Below are 14,089 nucleotides of genomic sequence, written 5' to 3'. Positions count from 1 at the left end.
GTTAGCCATCCTGCTCTCTGCAGTGCTCTTAGCTCACCCACCATTTTAAAAGCTGTCACTGACCCACTTCCCAAGAGAGAGGGCTTGCAGACTCCGCAGCCTTTGGTAGTGAGCGTTGGTTTACAGAGTCAGCCCATTTTCCAGTTGATAAAGGAGTCGCAGGAAGCTGCAGACACCGGAATCTGGAGGACCTCCGCGGGTTGAGCGGCAAACCGGGGAGGTGGGGGGTGCGCGACATGGTAGCGTAACGGTTAGCACGATGCTATTACAAAGCTCAATTCCGACGTCACCTGTAAGGAGTCTGTATGTCCTCCCTGTGCAATGCACGGGTTTCCTCCGGGTGTTCCGGTTTCCTCTCGCACTCCAAAGACGTACTGGTTAGTAGGTTAATTGGTCATTGTAGACTGTCCCATGGTTAGGCTGGGTTAAATCGGGAGTTGCTGGGTGGCACGATGGGCCTGTATTGTGCTGTATCTGGACAAACAAACATTTGACCTTTTAGATGGAGACCATCTGGAGTTCCTCTTGGAGATGGGGGCAGTATTTTTTTTATTAAACTAAGCTCTCTACCCCCCCCCCCCCCCCACTGGCAATATATTACGTCTTATCTGGCGTTCGTGCTCTGGGTAGATTCCTTTGCCCAACCCCTCAGGTCTGATGGAACCAGTGTGGTTAACGCTCGCTTTGGTCTTCTGGTCTTCCCCTGTTGGCAGTCCTACTACTTCATTTCAGAGTGTTCCCCGCCGCTATAGAGCATTCCACTTTACACTTTGGGCCCTGATGATTGGTCTCAGTCTGAAACGTTGACTGTTTATTCATTTCTATAGATGCTGCCTGACCTGCTGAGTTCTTCCGGCATTTTGTGTGTGTTGCTCTGGATTTCCAGCATCTACAGAATCTGTTGTACCTGTGGTCTGCTTTACACTAACCACCTCCAGCCGACCCTGGGCATGTCACATGTGTACACAGGCACGCACACACACACACACCCCTCAATATGATGCAAGTTGGTGTATGGGTTTGTGGCACCATCGCCCACAATAGTCCCTCCTCTCCCCCACCACCTGCTGAAGAGGTTGCAAATTGCTCCTGTATATAATTGTCTCGAACCAAAGTGTGGGATGCGCTGAACTTCATAGCGTGTAACCAGGTGATACAGTGGTACTTCTCCTTCTTGCACTTTCCTCTGGGCTGGGAAATTGTTAGAATTATTTTAAACAAACACTAGCACTTCAAACACTCCCCTTTTCTAAGCTTAACGTCCCAGGCTGCTCCCCTAACATGTAGGCACTTCTGTGGGTGGTGATTTGCTTTTGGTAAATAAACAGTTTCAGAAATGTGTTCTTTTTTGAAAAATCTTTTCCCTACTTTGTGCAGTCACAGTTGAAACAAATGTGCCAACGTTCTCTTGTTGCTGCTGTGTGTGTGTGTGCGCGTGTGTGTGTGTGTGTGTGTGTGCGCATGTGCATGTAAGTATGTAACGATTGATATCCTACTCTCTGGCTCATTCTAATCTCTGATTTCTATTTCCTGGGAGGAAAATTTGGATTTTGAGCTTGTATTGTGATGCCAGGTATACATTGATGTTTATTGGTTTGAGAGAGTATCTGTCTGGTGAGGGGTGTGTGTGTGTGTGTGTCTATGTATGTCTGGTGATGTGTGACTGTGTGTGTGGTGATGTGTGTGCACGCGCATGTCTGGTGAAGTGTGTGGTGAGGTGTGTGTGTGTTTGCGTGTGGTGAGGTGTGTGTATGTCTGGTGAGGTGTGAGTGTGTTTTGTGTGTGTGTGTCTGTCATGAGGTGTGAGGGTGTGTCTGCCTGACTGGTGCTATATTTATCATCTGATGGTGTCAATGTAAGAGGCATGTACATGGCCAGTTGGCGAGACATCGCTTTTTAGTTTGTTTTACAGAGTATAATTATGTCAGTCTCCTTTCTTCTAATACAGTAGTGTTGGGGCTCAAACCAATATCTTCATTCTCTCTAAGAATCTTGGTGAACAAATGAACCACTTGCCTTAAAATCCAAAACCATGAATGTTAGTACAAAGTGACTGTACAAGTTGTACAGACTCTCTATGGTGATCTCCACCACCCAGTGGCTTTCTTTTCCCAAAAAAGCGCAGCAGAGTGTGGGGAACGCAATGCTGGCTAGCTGGTCCGAGAGCAAATTTTGGCATTTGTTAATCGTTAAACATGTAAGCTCTTCAGTTGTGTTTTTTTTTAAAAAAGCAAAATCCAATGTTGTTAAACGGTCTGTTCAGTGCCTCCAATTCCAAAGGTGCTCCGAAGGACACTTGCCTGTTCAATGATTGCCTAGGGGATTGCGGGTGGGTGTGGGGTGAGAAAGGAGAGGGTAGCTATGCAAAATCGAGCAAGACAGGATGAGGGGAAATCTTCCACACGCCCTTTCCACTCGGCCGCTTTCCCTTCCCCCCAGACAGAACTGTGTGGTAGTGATGTTCAGATCAGGGACAGGGTTGGAGCGGGAAGGAGGTGGCGTATGACTTGTTTTTCATGTTTTGAATGTGGTCCAGGAGTTGGCGACACTTTTTCCACTTTGATCAGCAATACTTGAGAAACACTATGAATCTGAGAGAAAGAAACAGAAATGGTTGTTACTGTCGGTTACTGAATAAATCTGTTTCTTTACTTTCGCCAATAAAATAAACTTTTAAACAACTGTGGTGCGAGATTTTTTCCTTGTTGGTTTATTATTGTTGCAGATACCAAAATACAATTTTTAAAAAAACTAGGACAAGAGGGCATGATTTAGGATTGAAGGAAGTCCATTTAGAATGGAGATGTGGAGAAATTAACCAAAGGGTGGTAAATCTGTGGAATTTGTTGCCACGAGTGGCTGTGGAGGCAAGTAATTGGGAGCATTTAAGGCAGAGATAGATTGGTTCTTGATTAGCCAGGGCATCAAAGGATATGGAAAGAAGGCAGGGGAGTGGGGATGAGTGGAAGAATTGGATCAGCCCATGATTGAATGGCAGAGCAGACTCGATGGGTCGAATGGCCAACTTCTGCTCTTATATCTTATGGTCTTATGTTTGCGTGCTCTCCAGACATCTTGTCAAAAGAGTAGGAAAACGAAATGCAGTTACTGAGAGAGTGCAGAGCAGGCAGACAATTAAAGTAACACACATGAAAGTTGCTGGTGAACGCAGAAGACCAGGCAGCATCGCTAGGAAGATGCTGCCCGGCCTGCTGCGTTCACCAGCAACTTTCATGTGTGTTGCCTGAAATTCCAGCCCCCACCGCTTTATTTTTCACCATGGATGTCCAGTCCCTATATACTGCCATCCCCCATCAGGAAGGTCTCAATGCTCTCTGCTTCTTTTTGGATTCCAGACCCAACCAGTTCTCCTCTACCACCACTCTGCTCCGTCTAGCAGAATTAGTCCTTACTCTTAATAATTTCTCCTTTGGCTCCTCCCACTTCCTCCAAACTGAAGGTGTAGCCATGGGCACCCATATGGGTCCTAGCTATACCTGCCTTTTTGTTGGCTTTGTGGAACAATCTGTTCCAAACCTATTCCGGTATCTGTCCCCCACTTTTCCTTTGCTACATCAACAACTGCATTAGCACTGCTTCCTGCACGCATGCTGAACTCATTGACTTCATTAACTTAGCCTCCAACTTTCACCCTGCCCTCAAGTTTACCTGGTCCATTTCTGACACCTCCCTCCCCTTCCTTGATCTTTCTGTCTCTATCTCTGGAGACAGCTATGTACTGATGTTTACTATAAGCCTACTGACTCTCACAGCTATCTGGACTATTTCTCTTCTCACCCTGTCTCTTGCAAAAATACCATCCCCTTCTCGCAATTCCTCCGTCTCTGCCGCATCTGCTGTCAGGATGAGGCCTTTCATTTCAGGACGAGGGAGATGTCCTTTTTTAAAGAAAGGGGCTTCCCTTCCTCCGCCATCAACTCTGTTCTCAAACGCATCTCCTCCATTTCACGCACATCTGCTCTCACTCCATCCTCCTGCCACCCCACTAGGAATAGGGTTCCCCTTGTCCTAACCTACCACCCCACCATCCTCCGGGTCCAACATATAATTCTCTGTAACTCCGCCGCCTCCAACGGGATCCCACCACTAAGCACGTCTTTCCCTCCCCCCCCCGCCACTTTCCGCAGGGATCGCTCCCTATGCGACTCCCTTGTCCATTCATCTCCCCCATCCCTCCCCACCGATCTCCCTCCTGGCACTTGTAAGTGAACAACTGCTACACATGCCCTTACACTTCCTCCCTTACCACCATTCAGGGCCCCAGACAGTCCTTCCAGGTGAGGCAACACTTCACCTGTGAGTCAGCTGGGGTGATATACTGCGTCCGGTGCTCCCGATGTGGCCTTTTATATATTGGCGAGACCCGAGACAGACTGCGAGATCATTTTGCTGAACACCTACGCGCTGTCCGCCAGAGAAAGCAGGATCTCCCAGTGGCCACACATTTTAATTCCATGTCCCATTCCCATTCTGATGCGGCGGCCTCTACTGTAAAGATGAAGCCACACTCAGGTTGGAGGAACAACACCTCATATTCTGCCTGGATAGCCTCCAACCTGATGGCATGAACATTGGCTTCTCAAGCTTCCGCTAATGCTCCACCTCTCCCTCATACCCCATCCGCTATTTATTTATATACACACTTTCTTTTTCTCTCTCTCCTTTTTCTCCCTCTGTCCCTCTCACTATACCCCTTGCCTATCCTCTGGGCTTCCCCCCCTCCCCCTTTTCCTTCTCCCTGGGCCTCCTGTCCCATGATCCTCTCATATCCCTTTTGCCAATCAACTTTCCAACTCTTGGCTCCATCCCTCCCCCTCCTGTCTTCTCCTCTCATTTTGGATCTCCCCCTCCCCGTCCCACTTTCAAATCTCTTACTAGCTCTTCTTTCAGTTAGTCCTGACGAAGGCTCTCGGCCTGAAACGTCGACTGTACCTCTTCCTCGAGGTGCTGCCTGGCCTGCTGTGTTCACCAGCAACTTTTATGTGTGTTTTGAAATTACAGCATCTGCAGATTTCCTCGTGTTTGCGACACAATTAAAGTGCAAGGGCTACAGAGGTAGAGTGGGAGATCAAGATTTGTCTTTAGTATATATTCAGTGGCCACTTTATTAGGTACACATGTGAACCTCAATGCAGCTATTGAATCGGCCAATCACGTGGCAGCAACTCAATGCATAAGAGCATGCAGGCATGGTCAAGGGATTCAGCTCAGCCCAAACATCAGAATGGGGAAGAAAGGTGATCTAAATGATTTTGACCGTGGAATGATTATTGGTGTCAGATGAGTATTTCAGAACAGCTGATCTCCTGGGATAGTCGTGCACAACAGTTTTTAGAGCTGGGGTTCCCAACCTTTTTTATGTTATTGACCAATACCATTAAGCATGGGGTCCATGGGCCCCAGGTAAGGAACCCCTGCTCTAGAGTTTACAGAGAATGGTGCAAAAAATGTAAAACAGCTATGAGCTTCAGTTTTGTGGGTGAAAACAACACTTTGTTAATGAGAGAGAATGACCAGACTGGTTCAAATTGACAGGGGAGGTGACAGTAACTCAATTAACCATGTGTTACAACAGTGGTGTCAGAAAAGCATCACCTAATACTGAACATGGTGAACCTTGAAGTGGATGGGCTACAGTAGCAGAAGATCGTAAGAGAGAATCTGCAGATGCTGGAAATCCAAGCAACACACACAAAATGCTGGAGGAACTCAGGTCAGGCAGCATCTATGGAAAAGAGTACAGTGGACATTTCGGGCCAAGACTCTTAGGCAGAACTGCCAAAGTTCCTCCAGGATTTTGTGTGAGTAGCGGAAGATCATACCGAGTTCCACTCCTGTACCAAGTGGCCTCTTGAGTGTGTAAGATGTCTGTTCAAGAGTCTGATAACAGCAGGATCCACTTCCTTCCCTACTGAAATGTACTGTTCACATTGTATTTTAATGAGAAAATCTGTTACTAGCTATAAACTGCTTTCTACTTCAAAGGTTGGTGACTTGAAAGGCATTTTCTGTTAAATGGCACAAGAACAACGCAGTACTAGGTGCTTGTTTACTAGGCTGAGGCCTGGAAATGGGTCCTCTTCTGCTTGAAAGTGGGAAGGCAGAGCCAAAAACCAGTTTCAGACTTCAGCACCACAGCAGCAGGGTTCTGTGCAGAGGATCAGACCACTCACTGACTCATGCATAAACTGAGGCAGTTCCTGGGGATCAGAGACACAGTCTGCTGCAGTTGTGAAGGGTCTCAGCCCAAAATGTTGACTGGTTATTTCCCTCCACAGACCCCTTGCTTAATGGTATTGGTCCATGGCATAAAAGAGGTTGGGAACCTGTGACATAGGTGCTGCCCGACATGCTAATGTCCTCCAGAATTTTGTATGTGTTACTTGATTTCCAGAATGTGTATTTATGATTTTCTGCTCCAGCTTTTAGGTGACTGATGAAGCCAACGTGGGAACAGCTGTCTCTTACACTGAAGGGGGTAGGAGTGTCGGTCAAAGACAGATTGATTGTCAGGAGCATTTAGAACATAGAACACTATAGCACAGGAACAAGCCTTCTAGTTCACCAATTAAATTGTCAAAGTGTCATCCCCTCTGCCTACACAATGTGAGTACAGTATCCTTCCATCTTCCTCACATTCGTGTGCCTATCTAAAAGTCCTGAATGTATCTGCCTCTACCACCATTTCAGGCAGCTCATTCCAGGCACCCACCACTCTCTTCGTCTCTCACATCTTTGAACTTAACCTCTCTCACCTTAAATGCAGGACCTCTGGTACGACATCTGAACCCTGGGAAACAAATACTGCCTGTCTGTCTATGCCTCTCAATCTTATAAAGCTCAATCAGGTCTCCCTTCAGCCTCCGACACACCAGAGAAAACACCCAACTTTGTCCAACCTCTCGTTACAGCACACGCCCTCTAATCCTGGCACCGTTCTGGTAAACTCCTTCTGCACCCTCTCCAAAGCCTTGACATTATTCCTATAATGGGGTGACCAGAACTGTATGCAATACTCCAGATGTTGCCAAACTTGAGTTTTATAAACCTGCAAAATTGTGCCTTATGAACTCCATGCTCACTGTAGGAACAGGCCCTTTAGTTCACAATGTTGGGCTATACCAATTAAATTAGTAATCAAATGGTCAACTAATCTAATCCCTGCTGCTTACATAATGTCCATATCCTTCCATTTTTCTCACATTCATGTATGCACTGGTGCAATGCAAAACTTAGTTGCAACAACATTTTGTGGCATCTGTTAGTCTCACGAGACCATGGATCTGCACCTGGAAAGTTTTGCTTCAGTCTGTGTTGGTAGAGCAGCGTCTGTTGTGGCTGTAGAGGCCCATATGGGAGTGACAGTCTCGGCTGCAGTGACTGCACTTGAAGGCACTGTCCTCCAGTGTTGTGTTAGTGCCGTTTTTCCGACGAGTGCGCTTTTCTTCAGCAGCAAGCCTCAGCTTCTCTTCTCCTCTTTTTAGACCTCTGCGTAGTTCCAGCCTCCAGTGAGAGCGATCGTTTGCGATGTCCTCCCACCTCTCGACGTTCATGTTCAGTGACTTCATGTCTCTCTTGCAGACATCTTTGAAACGAAGATGGGGCCGCCCTTGTGCTCTCTTGCAAGAGGCCAGTTCCCCGTTCAGCAGGTCTTTCAGGATCCTCCCATCTGACAGCGGAGACGGCGTTGTTGGAGCAGGGTGAAGAGGCTCGGTATCTGGGCGCGGGCCAGGACCTCATTGTTGGTGACTTGGTCAGTCCACGTGATGTCCAGGATGCGTCTCAGGCTGTGAAGGTGGAAGGAGTTGAGACGCCGCTCTTGTCTGGAGTAGAGGCTCCAGGTCTCGCTGCCGTAAAGCAGTGTGCTGAGGACGCAGGCCCTGTAGACTGCAACCCTGTTGTGCATCGTCAGCTTTCTGTTCTCCAGACTCTCTTTGTCAGCCTGGCGAATGTTGAGGCTGCTCGTCCGATCCGTCTGTTGATCTCGGGGTCTAGGGAAAGGCTGTCCGTGATGGTGGAGCCAAGGTATGTAAACTCGTGAACTACCTCTAACTCGTAGTTGTTGTTGGTAATGGCAATGGGGTGCTCAACACCTTGGCCCAACACGTTGGTTTTCTTCAGGCTGATGGTCAAGCTGAAGTCCTGGCGGGCTCTTGAGAAGCTGTCCATGAGGCGTTGCAGTTGCTCTTCAGTGTGTGTCGCCAGTGCCGCGTCGTCTGCAAACAACATGTCCCTGATGAGTACTTCACAAACCTTGGTTTTTGCTCTCAGCCGGGACAGACTGAACAGCCTCCTGTCTGATCTGGTGTGGAGGTAGACACCATCAGTTGATGTTCCAAAGGCGTGCTTCAGCATGACTGTGAAGAAGATGCCAAACAGGGTGGGGGCAAGCACACAGCCCTGCTTCACACCGCTGCGGATGTTGAAGGCCTCCGAAGAAGAGCCGTCGAACTGAACGACGCCCTTCACATCTGTGTGGAATGACTGAACTATCCTGAGGAGCCTCGGGGGACAACCATTTCTGGCGAGGATTTTGAACAGGCCGTCTCTGCTCACAAGATCGAAGGCCTTCGTAAGATCAATGAAAGCGATGTAGAGTGGTTGTCTTTGCTCTCTGCATTTCTCTTGTAGCTGTCGAAGGGAGAAGATCATGTTGATTGTGGAGTGTTCTGAACTGAAACCGCACTGAGACTCGGGATATACCCTTTTGGCTATTTTCTGCAGTCTGTTCAGGACCACGCAGGCAAAGACCTTCCCAACGATGCTCAGCAAGGAGATTCCCCTGTAGCTGTTACAGTCGCTTCTGTCCCCTTCGTTCTTATATAGGGGGACAGTGTTGCAGTCTCTCATGTCTTGCGGCACTGCTCCCTCTTCCAGCACTGGCACAGTAGTTCGTGCAGGTGGTTTAGCAGGACGCCCTTTGCGCATTTGATGACCTCTGGTGGAATGTCATCCAATCCTGGTGCCTTCCCAGTGGGCAGGCTGTCGATGGCTTTACTCAGCTCTTCCACAGTCAGCAATGCATTCAGTTCCTCCACGACAGGCAGGCATTCCACGGCGTCTAGCGCGCTGTCTGAGATGCTGTTTTCTCTGGAGAAGAGTTCAGAGTAATGCTCCACCCATCTCTCCATCTGCTTGCCTTTGTCATGATGGTCTCGCCTGTTATGGTTTTCAATGGTGCTGTCTTGCTCTGGGTTGGCCCGATGGCTTTCTTGATCCTCTCGTACACTCCACGGATGTTGCCTGTGTCAAATAATGACTGAATGCTTTCGCATAGTTGTAGCCAGTAGTCATTTGCACAGCGTCTGGCTGTTACCTGGGCCTTGCTTCTTGCTGTCCTTAGCACTTGCAGTGTTGCCTGGGTGGGGTGGCATTTGTGCTCTAGTAGTGCAACACGCTTTACCTGGATGACAGCAGTGAGCTTACTTGAGCTCACTTCAAACCAGTCCTGTGTCTTGCCCTGTTTCTTCCCGAAGGCCTTGAGGGCAGTGCTGTGGGTAGTGTCCCTGAGAGAGTCCCATCTCTGCTGAGCATCTCCTTCTGGTGGGTCTGCAAGGAGAGCATCCTCCAGTGACTTGATGAACTCTGCAGCTTTGTCTGGGTGTTGTGTCTTACTGGCATCGATGCGCTGCTTGCCTGGAGGCTTGGAGTAGTGCATCTTCTTCGGCCGAAGTCTGATCTTGCAGCAAACCAGAGAGTGATCCGTGTCGCAGTTGGCACTCTGAAAGGAGCGAGTCATGAGCACGTTTCTCAGGTGATGGTGTCTTGTGATTATCAGGTCTAGCTGGTGCCAGTGTTTGGAGCGAGGATGCTGCCAAGACACTTTGCGCTGAGCTTTGGTCCGGAAGTAGGTGTTGGTGACACACAATTCGCCCCAGGCAGCTTGGCCAGGAGTCCTGGTCGGCACCCACTCTGGCGTTGAAGTCACCAAGTAGCAACAACTGTTCCTGACTTGAGATCTCCTGTATCATCATCGAGAGCTGGTCGTAGAACTCGTCCTTTGCATCTTGTGTAGAGTAGAGGGTTGGGGCATGGACACTGACAAGGTTGACAGGCCCGTCGGATGTGTGGAGTCGAAGTGAGAAAATCCGCTCTGTCCCTTTCTCACTAGGCTCTACCATCTTCAGCAGCAAGTTCTTCATGGCAAAGCCGACACCATGCTCTCTGGTCTCGTCAGAGCCCTTCCCCTGCCAGAAGAAGGTATAGTCCCTTTCACGTAGAGTTCCCAATTCTGCGAGACATGTCTCTTGGAGCGTTGCGATGGCCACTTGAAGTCTCAACAGTTCATTGTTAATCACTGCTGTCTTGTGTGTGTCGCTGATCTCCCAAAGGTCATCTGATATACCAGTTGTCATGGTCCGTATATTCCAGCATCCTAGTCTGAGTGATGGCTTCTTTCTTTGTCTTCTTGTTGTGCTTGGTGCAGTGTTTACAGTCCGCAGTTCGGGCTACTTGTATCCCTAAGCCCCGTGCACCCAGTGGAGCGGGCGGACTGTGGCGGGACAGCACCGAATTGGCTGGGGGCTGCCCAGCTTGAGGCGGGCAGTAGCTGTCCCGTGAGACGCGATGGTCTCTCCCTCCATCGAAAGCAACCCCTGGTGCCTTGCTCTATGCCAATTGAGCGCGGGCTTATAACTGGTAGACTGCTGCTTTCCATGTTGTGCCATCACAGTAAGGCGACACTGGAGTGTCCTCTCCAGGGCGCAGGCCTGGGCATGGTTTATGGAAGACCAGCAGTTGCCCATGCAGCAAGTCTCCCCTCTCCACGACACCGGTGTTGTCCAAGGGAAGGGCAAGGGCCAATACAGCTTGGCACCAGTGTCATCGCAGGAGTTGCCAGAATGAGGTTGAAGGCAACGTCGGTCTGCGTTAGAGACTCGAGCTCTGGATTTGTCCTCAGGGCTTACTCCCGAAAACTTTCCCATGAGTGGGTATGGCCGCAAGGCAATGGAGGTTTGAAATGAGAATTTCTCTCTCTTAGATGGACTGCCCTCCCAGGCTGACGAGCTCCATCTACCCGAAGCACTGGTTTTAAGGCACCAGGACCCGCCTTCACCCCTTCTCCTGTCAGTAGAAACAGTTCTGCCGGGCTTAGAGGCTAAGCCACACGAGAAGGCCAGGAGTTGGACTTGGCTGTCAGAGGGTATTTGAGGTGCAGCAACATAGCAGGTATGATATTCACAAGAAATACATAATCATAGCTGGACCACACTTGGAATATTGTACACTGTTCTGGTTGCCTGCACTAGGAAGAATGTGGGGAAAGGTGCAGAAAGGGTTTACCTAGATGCTGTTTGGATTAGAGGAGAGGTTGGACAAATCTGAGTTGTTTTCTCGAGCATCTGCGGTTGAGGGAGCTCTGATAGTAGTTTATAAAATTATGAGAGTCGCAGATAAGGTAGGCAGAATCTTTTTTCCAGGGTAGAATTGTCAAACACCAGAGGCACACTTTAAGATTAGAAGTGTAAAGCAAAGTCAAGGGCAATATTTTTACACAGAGAGTGGTACACTCAGTGACCCTTCTGTACCTAATAAAGGAGTCACTGAGTGAATGAGGGGCCTTCTGACACTGTAGCCCATTCTCATGTTGTGCATTCAGAGATGCTCTTCCTTACGCCACCATTGTAATATATGGCTATTTGAGTTACGGCCGTCTTCCGGTCAGTTTGAACCAGATGGAATTCTCTCTGACCTCTTTCATCAACAGGGTGTTTTCTCCCATAGAACTGCTGCTCAATGGATGTTTTTTTGCACCATTCTCTGTAAACTCTAGAGATTGTAGTGTGTAAAAATCCCAGGAGATCAGCAGTTTCTGAAATACTCAAACCACCACATCTGGCACCAGCCATCATTTCATGGTCAAAGTCACTTAGATCATATTTCTTCCCCATTCTGAAGATTGTTCTGAACAACAGCTGAACTGCTTGACTGTATCTGCATGCTTTTCTGCACTGAGTTGCTGCCACATGATTAGATGACTAGATATTTTCACTGATGAGCAGGTACCTAATACCTAATTAGCTGGGTGAAGGAACTTAGAGTGGGTTACCGGGGATAGTAGTGGAAGCAGGTAACATTGTGGAGTTTAAGGGGCATGTGGCCAAGTGGTTAAGACACTGGACTAGCGAACTGAAGGTCGTGAGTTCGAGCCCCAGCCGTGGGAACGTGTTGTGTCCTTGAGCAAGGCACTTAATCACACATTGCTCTGCGACGACACTGGTGCCAAGCTGTATTGGCCCTTATCCTTCCCTTGGACAACATTGGTGTCGTGGAGAGGGGAGACTTGCAGCATGGGCAACTGCCAGTCTTCCATACAACCTTGCCCAGACCTGTGCCCTGGAGAGTGAAGACTTTCCAAGCGCAGATCCATGGTCTCGCAAGACTAACAGATGCCTTTACACTGTACTTAGATAGACACATGAATATACACAGGAGGAGGTCATTTAGTATAAATTAGCACAACATTGTGGGCCGAATGACCTGTCCACTGCTGTACTGTTCTCTATTTCATAAATTGTGCAGAAGTTTTACAAGAGAAAATACAATTAGAACAGATCCATTTTAGTGCAGTGGGGGAAGCACCGGGGATGTTGCCACCTCCCTCCCCCCTCCCCCCCCCCCACCACTTCAAGGAGGATTTGAAGACATCACTGCATCTCATCCACACAGTAATCTTGTTCTCTGGTGGAGCATGGAATGAAGAGACTGATGTCAGATGTGACATACCCAAACACCCATCTACACTAATCCCTCACTGATGCCATTCTCTTCCCCCACAATTCTGACACTCACCTACATGTTGGGGGCAGAATACAGCACCAAATTAGCCTTCCAATCCGATTTCGGACGTGGGAGGACACCAGAGCAGTTAATGGGAGAACGTACCAACTCCACACAGGCAGTGCCAGAAGTCAGCATCAAAGCTGCACCACTGTGCTGTAAGACTATAAGATATAGCAGCTGGATTAAGACATCTGGTGCATCGTCTGCACCATTCAATTATGGTTGATTTATTACCCCCTTCAACCCCATCCTCCAGTCTTCTCCCCGTAACTGTTGACACCCTTACTACTCAAGAACATATCTATCTCTGCTTTAAGTACACCCAATAAGTTAGAGCTGTCTGTGGCAATGAATTCTCCTTATCTCCATTCTAAAAGGATGTCCTTGTATTCTGAGGCTGTGCCCCCCCCCCCCCGGTCCTAGACTCCACTATTATAGGAAACAGTATCTCCACATCTACTCTACCAGGCATTTCAATATTTGATAGGTGTCAATGAGGTTCCCCCCACCCCCATTCTTCTAAACTCTGGTTGAGTACAGACCTAGAGCCATCAAACACTCCACATACATTCACCCTTTCATTCCCAGGATAACTCCCATGAACTTTCTCAGGATTCCATTCAATCAATTTTGGGCCCAGTACTTCTCACAATACTCTGAGTGCCAGTCTGACCATGTCTGTGTGGTTGAACCTAAACTGCCTGCCCACTCCAGAGTCAGCTGCCGATGGTCCACTCTCATTCACTCACCCATAAACACAGGGTGATGGACATGGGGCCACTGCACAGGATTGGACAAAGCTGCAGAAAGTTGCAAACTCACCCAGCTCCATCACGGGCACCAGCCTCCACAGCACCGAGGATATCTGTGAAAGGCAATGCCTCAAAGAGGTGACATCTGTCTTTAAGGACTCCCCATCAGCCAGGACATTGCTACCATCAGGGAGGAGGTACAGGAGCCTGAAGCTGGACTTGATGGGTTTCTTGTCTGTCTTGCTGTACTTGACAGTTTTTATTGTTACGTATTGCAACGTGCTGCTGCTATGTAACGACAAATTTCACAACGTGTGCCAATGATATTAAACCTGATTCTGATTCTGAAAAGTCAGTGGTCTACTTGGCTGCATCCAATGTTTTGACAAAGGACAGAATATAGAAACAATGTGGGTTATTCCTGGGTGCTCCATTTTCCTCCCACTTCCCAAGGCCGTGCGGGTTGGTAGCTGTGGCTGGGTGGTAGAACTTGCAGAAAGTTGATGGGGTAGTGAGGGGGGATTGGGTACAGG

The 14,089-nt window shown here is 48.5% G+C and overlaps 1 protein-coding gene across 3 annotated transcripts in view; it reads left to right on the top strand.

Annotated features, from left to right (window-relative positions):
* ctdspla (CTD (carboxy-terminal domain, RNA polymerase II, polypeptide A) small phosphatase-like a) overlaps positions 1–6,540 on the top strand; it is a 277,323-nt gene extending 270,783 nt beyond the window's left edge. For 2 of the 3 annotated variants that reach the window (XM_072254209.1, XM_072254206.1), the window contains one exon: positions 6,444–6,540. In XM_072254209.1, the coding sequence (XP_072110310.1) occupies positions 6,444–6,450 (7 nt within the window). In that variant the 3' untranslated portion in view covers positions 6,451–6,540. The remainder of the gene's footprint in view (positions 1–6,443) is intronic. The other variant, XM_072254207.1, reaches the window with a different exon arrangement.
* Positions 6,541–14,089: the final 7,549 nt, after the last annotated feature.

The sequence above is a fragment of the Mobula birostris genome, chromosome 3 (genome assembly GCF_030028105.1).
Source record: "Mobula birostris isolate sMobBir1 chromosome 3, sMobBir1.hap1, whole genome shotgun sequence".
In the NCBI taxonomy this organism is placed as follows: Eukaryota; Metazoa; Chordata; class Chondrichthyes; order Myliobatiformes; family Myliobatidae; genus Mobula; species Mobula birostris.
The sequence above is the reverse complement of the archived record's forward strand: the minus strand, read 5'-3'. Positions and strand labels throughout refer to the sequence as shown.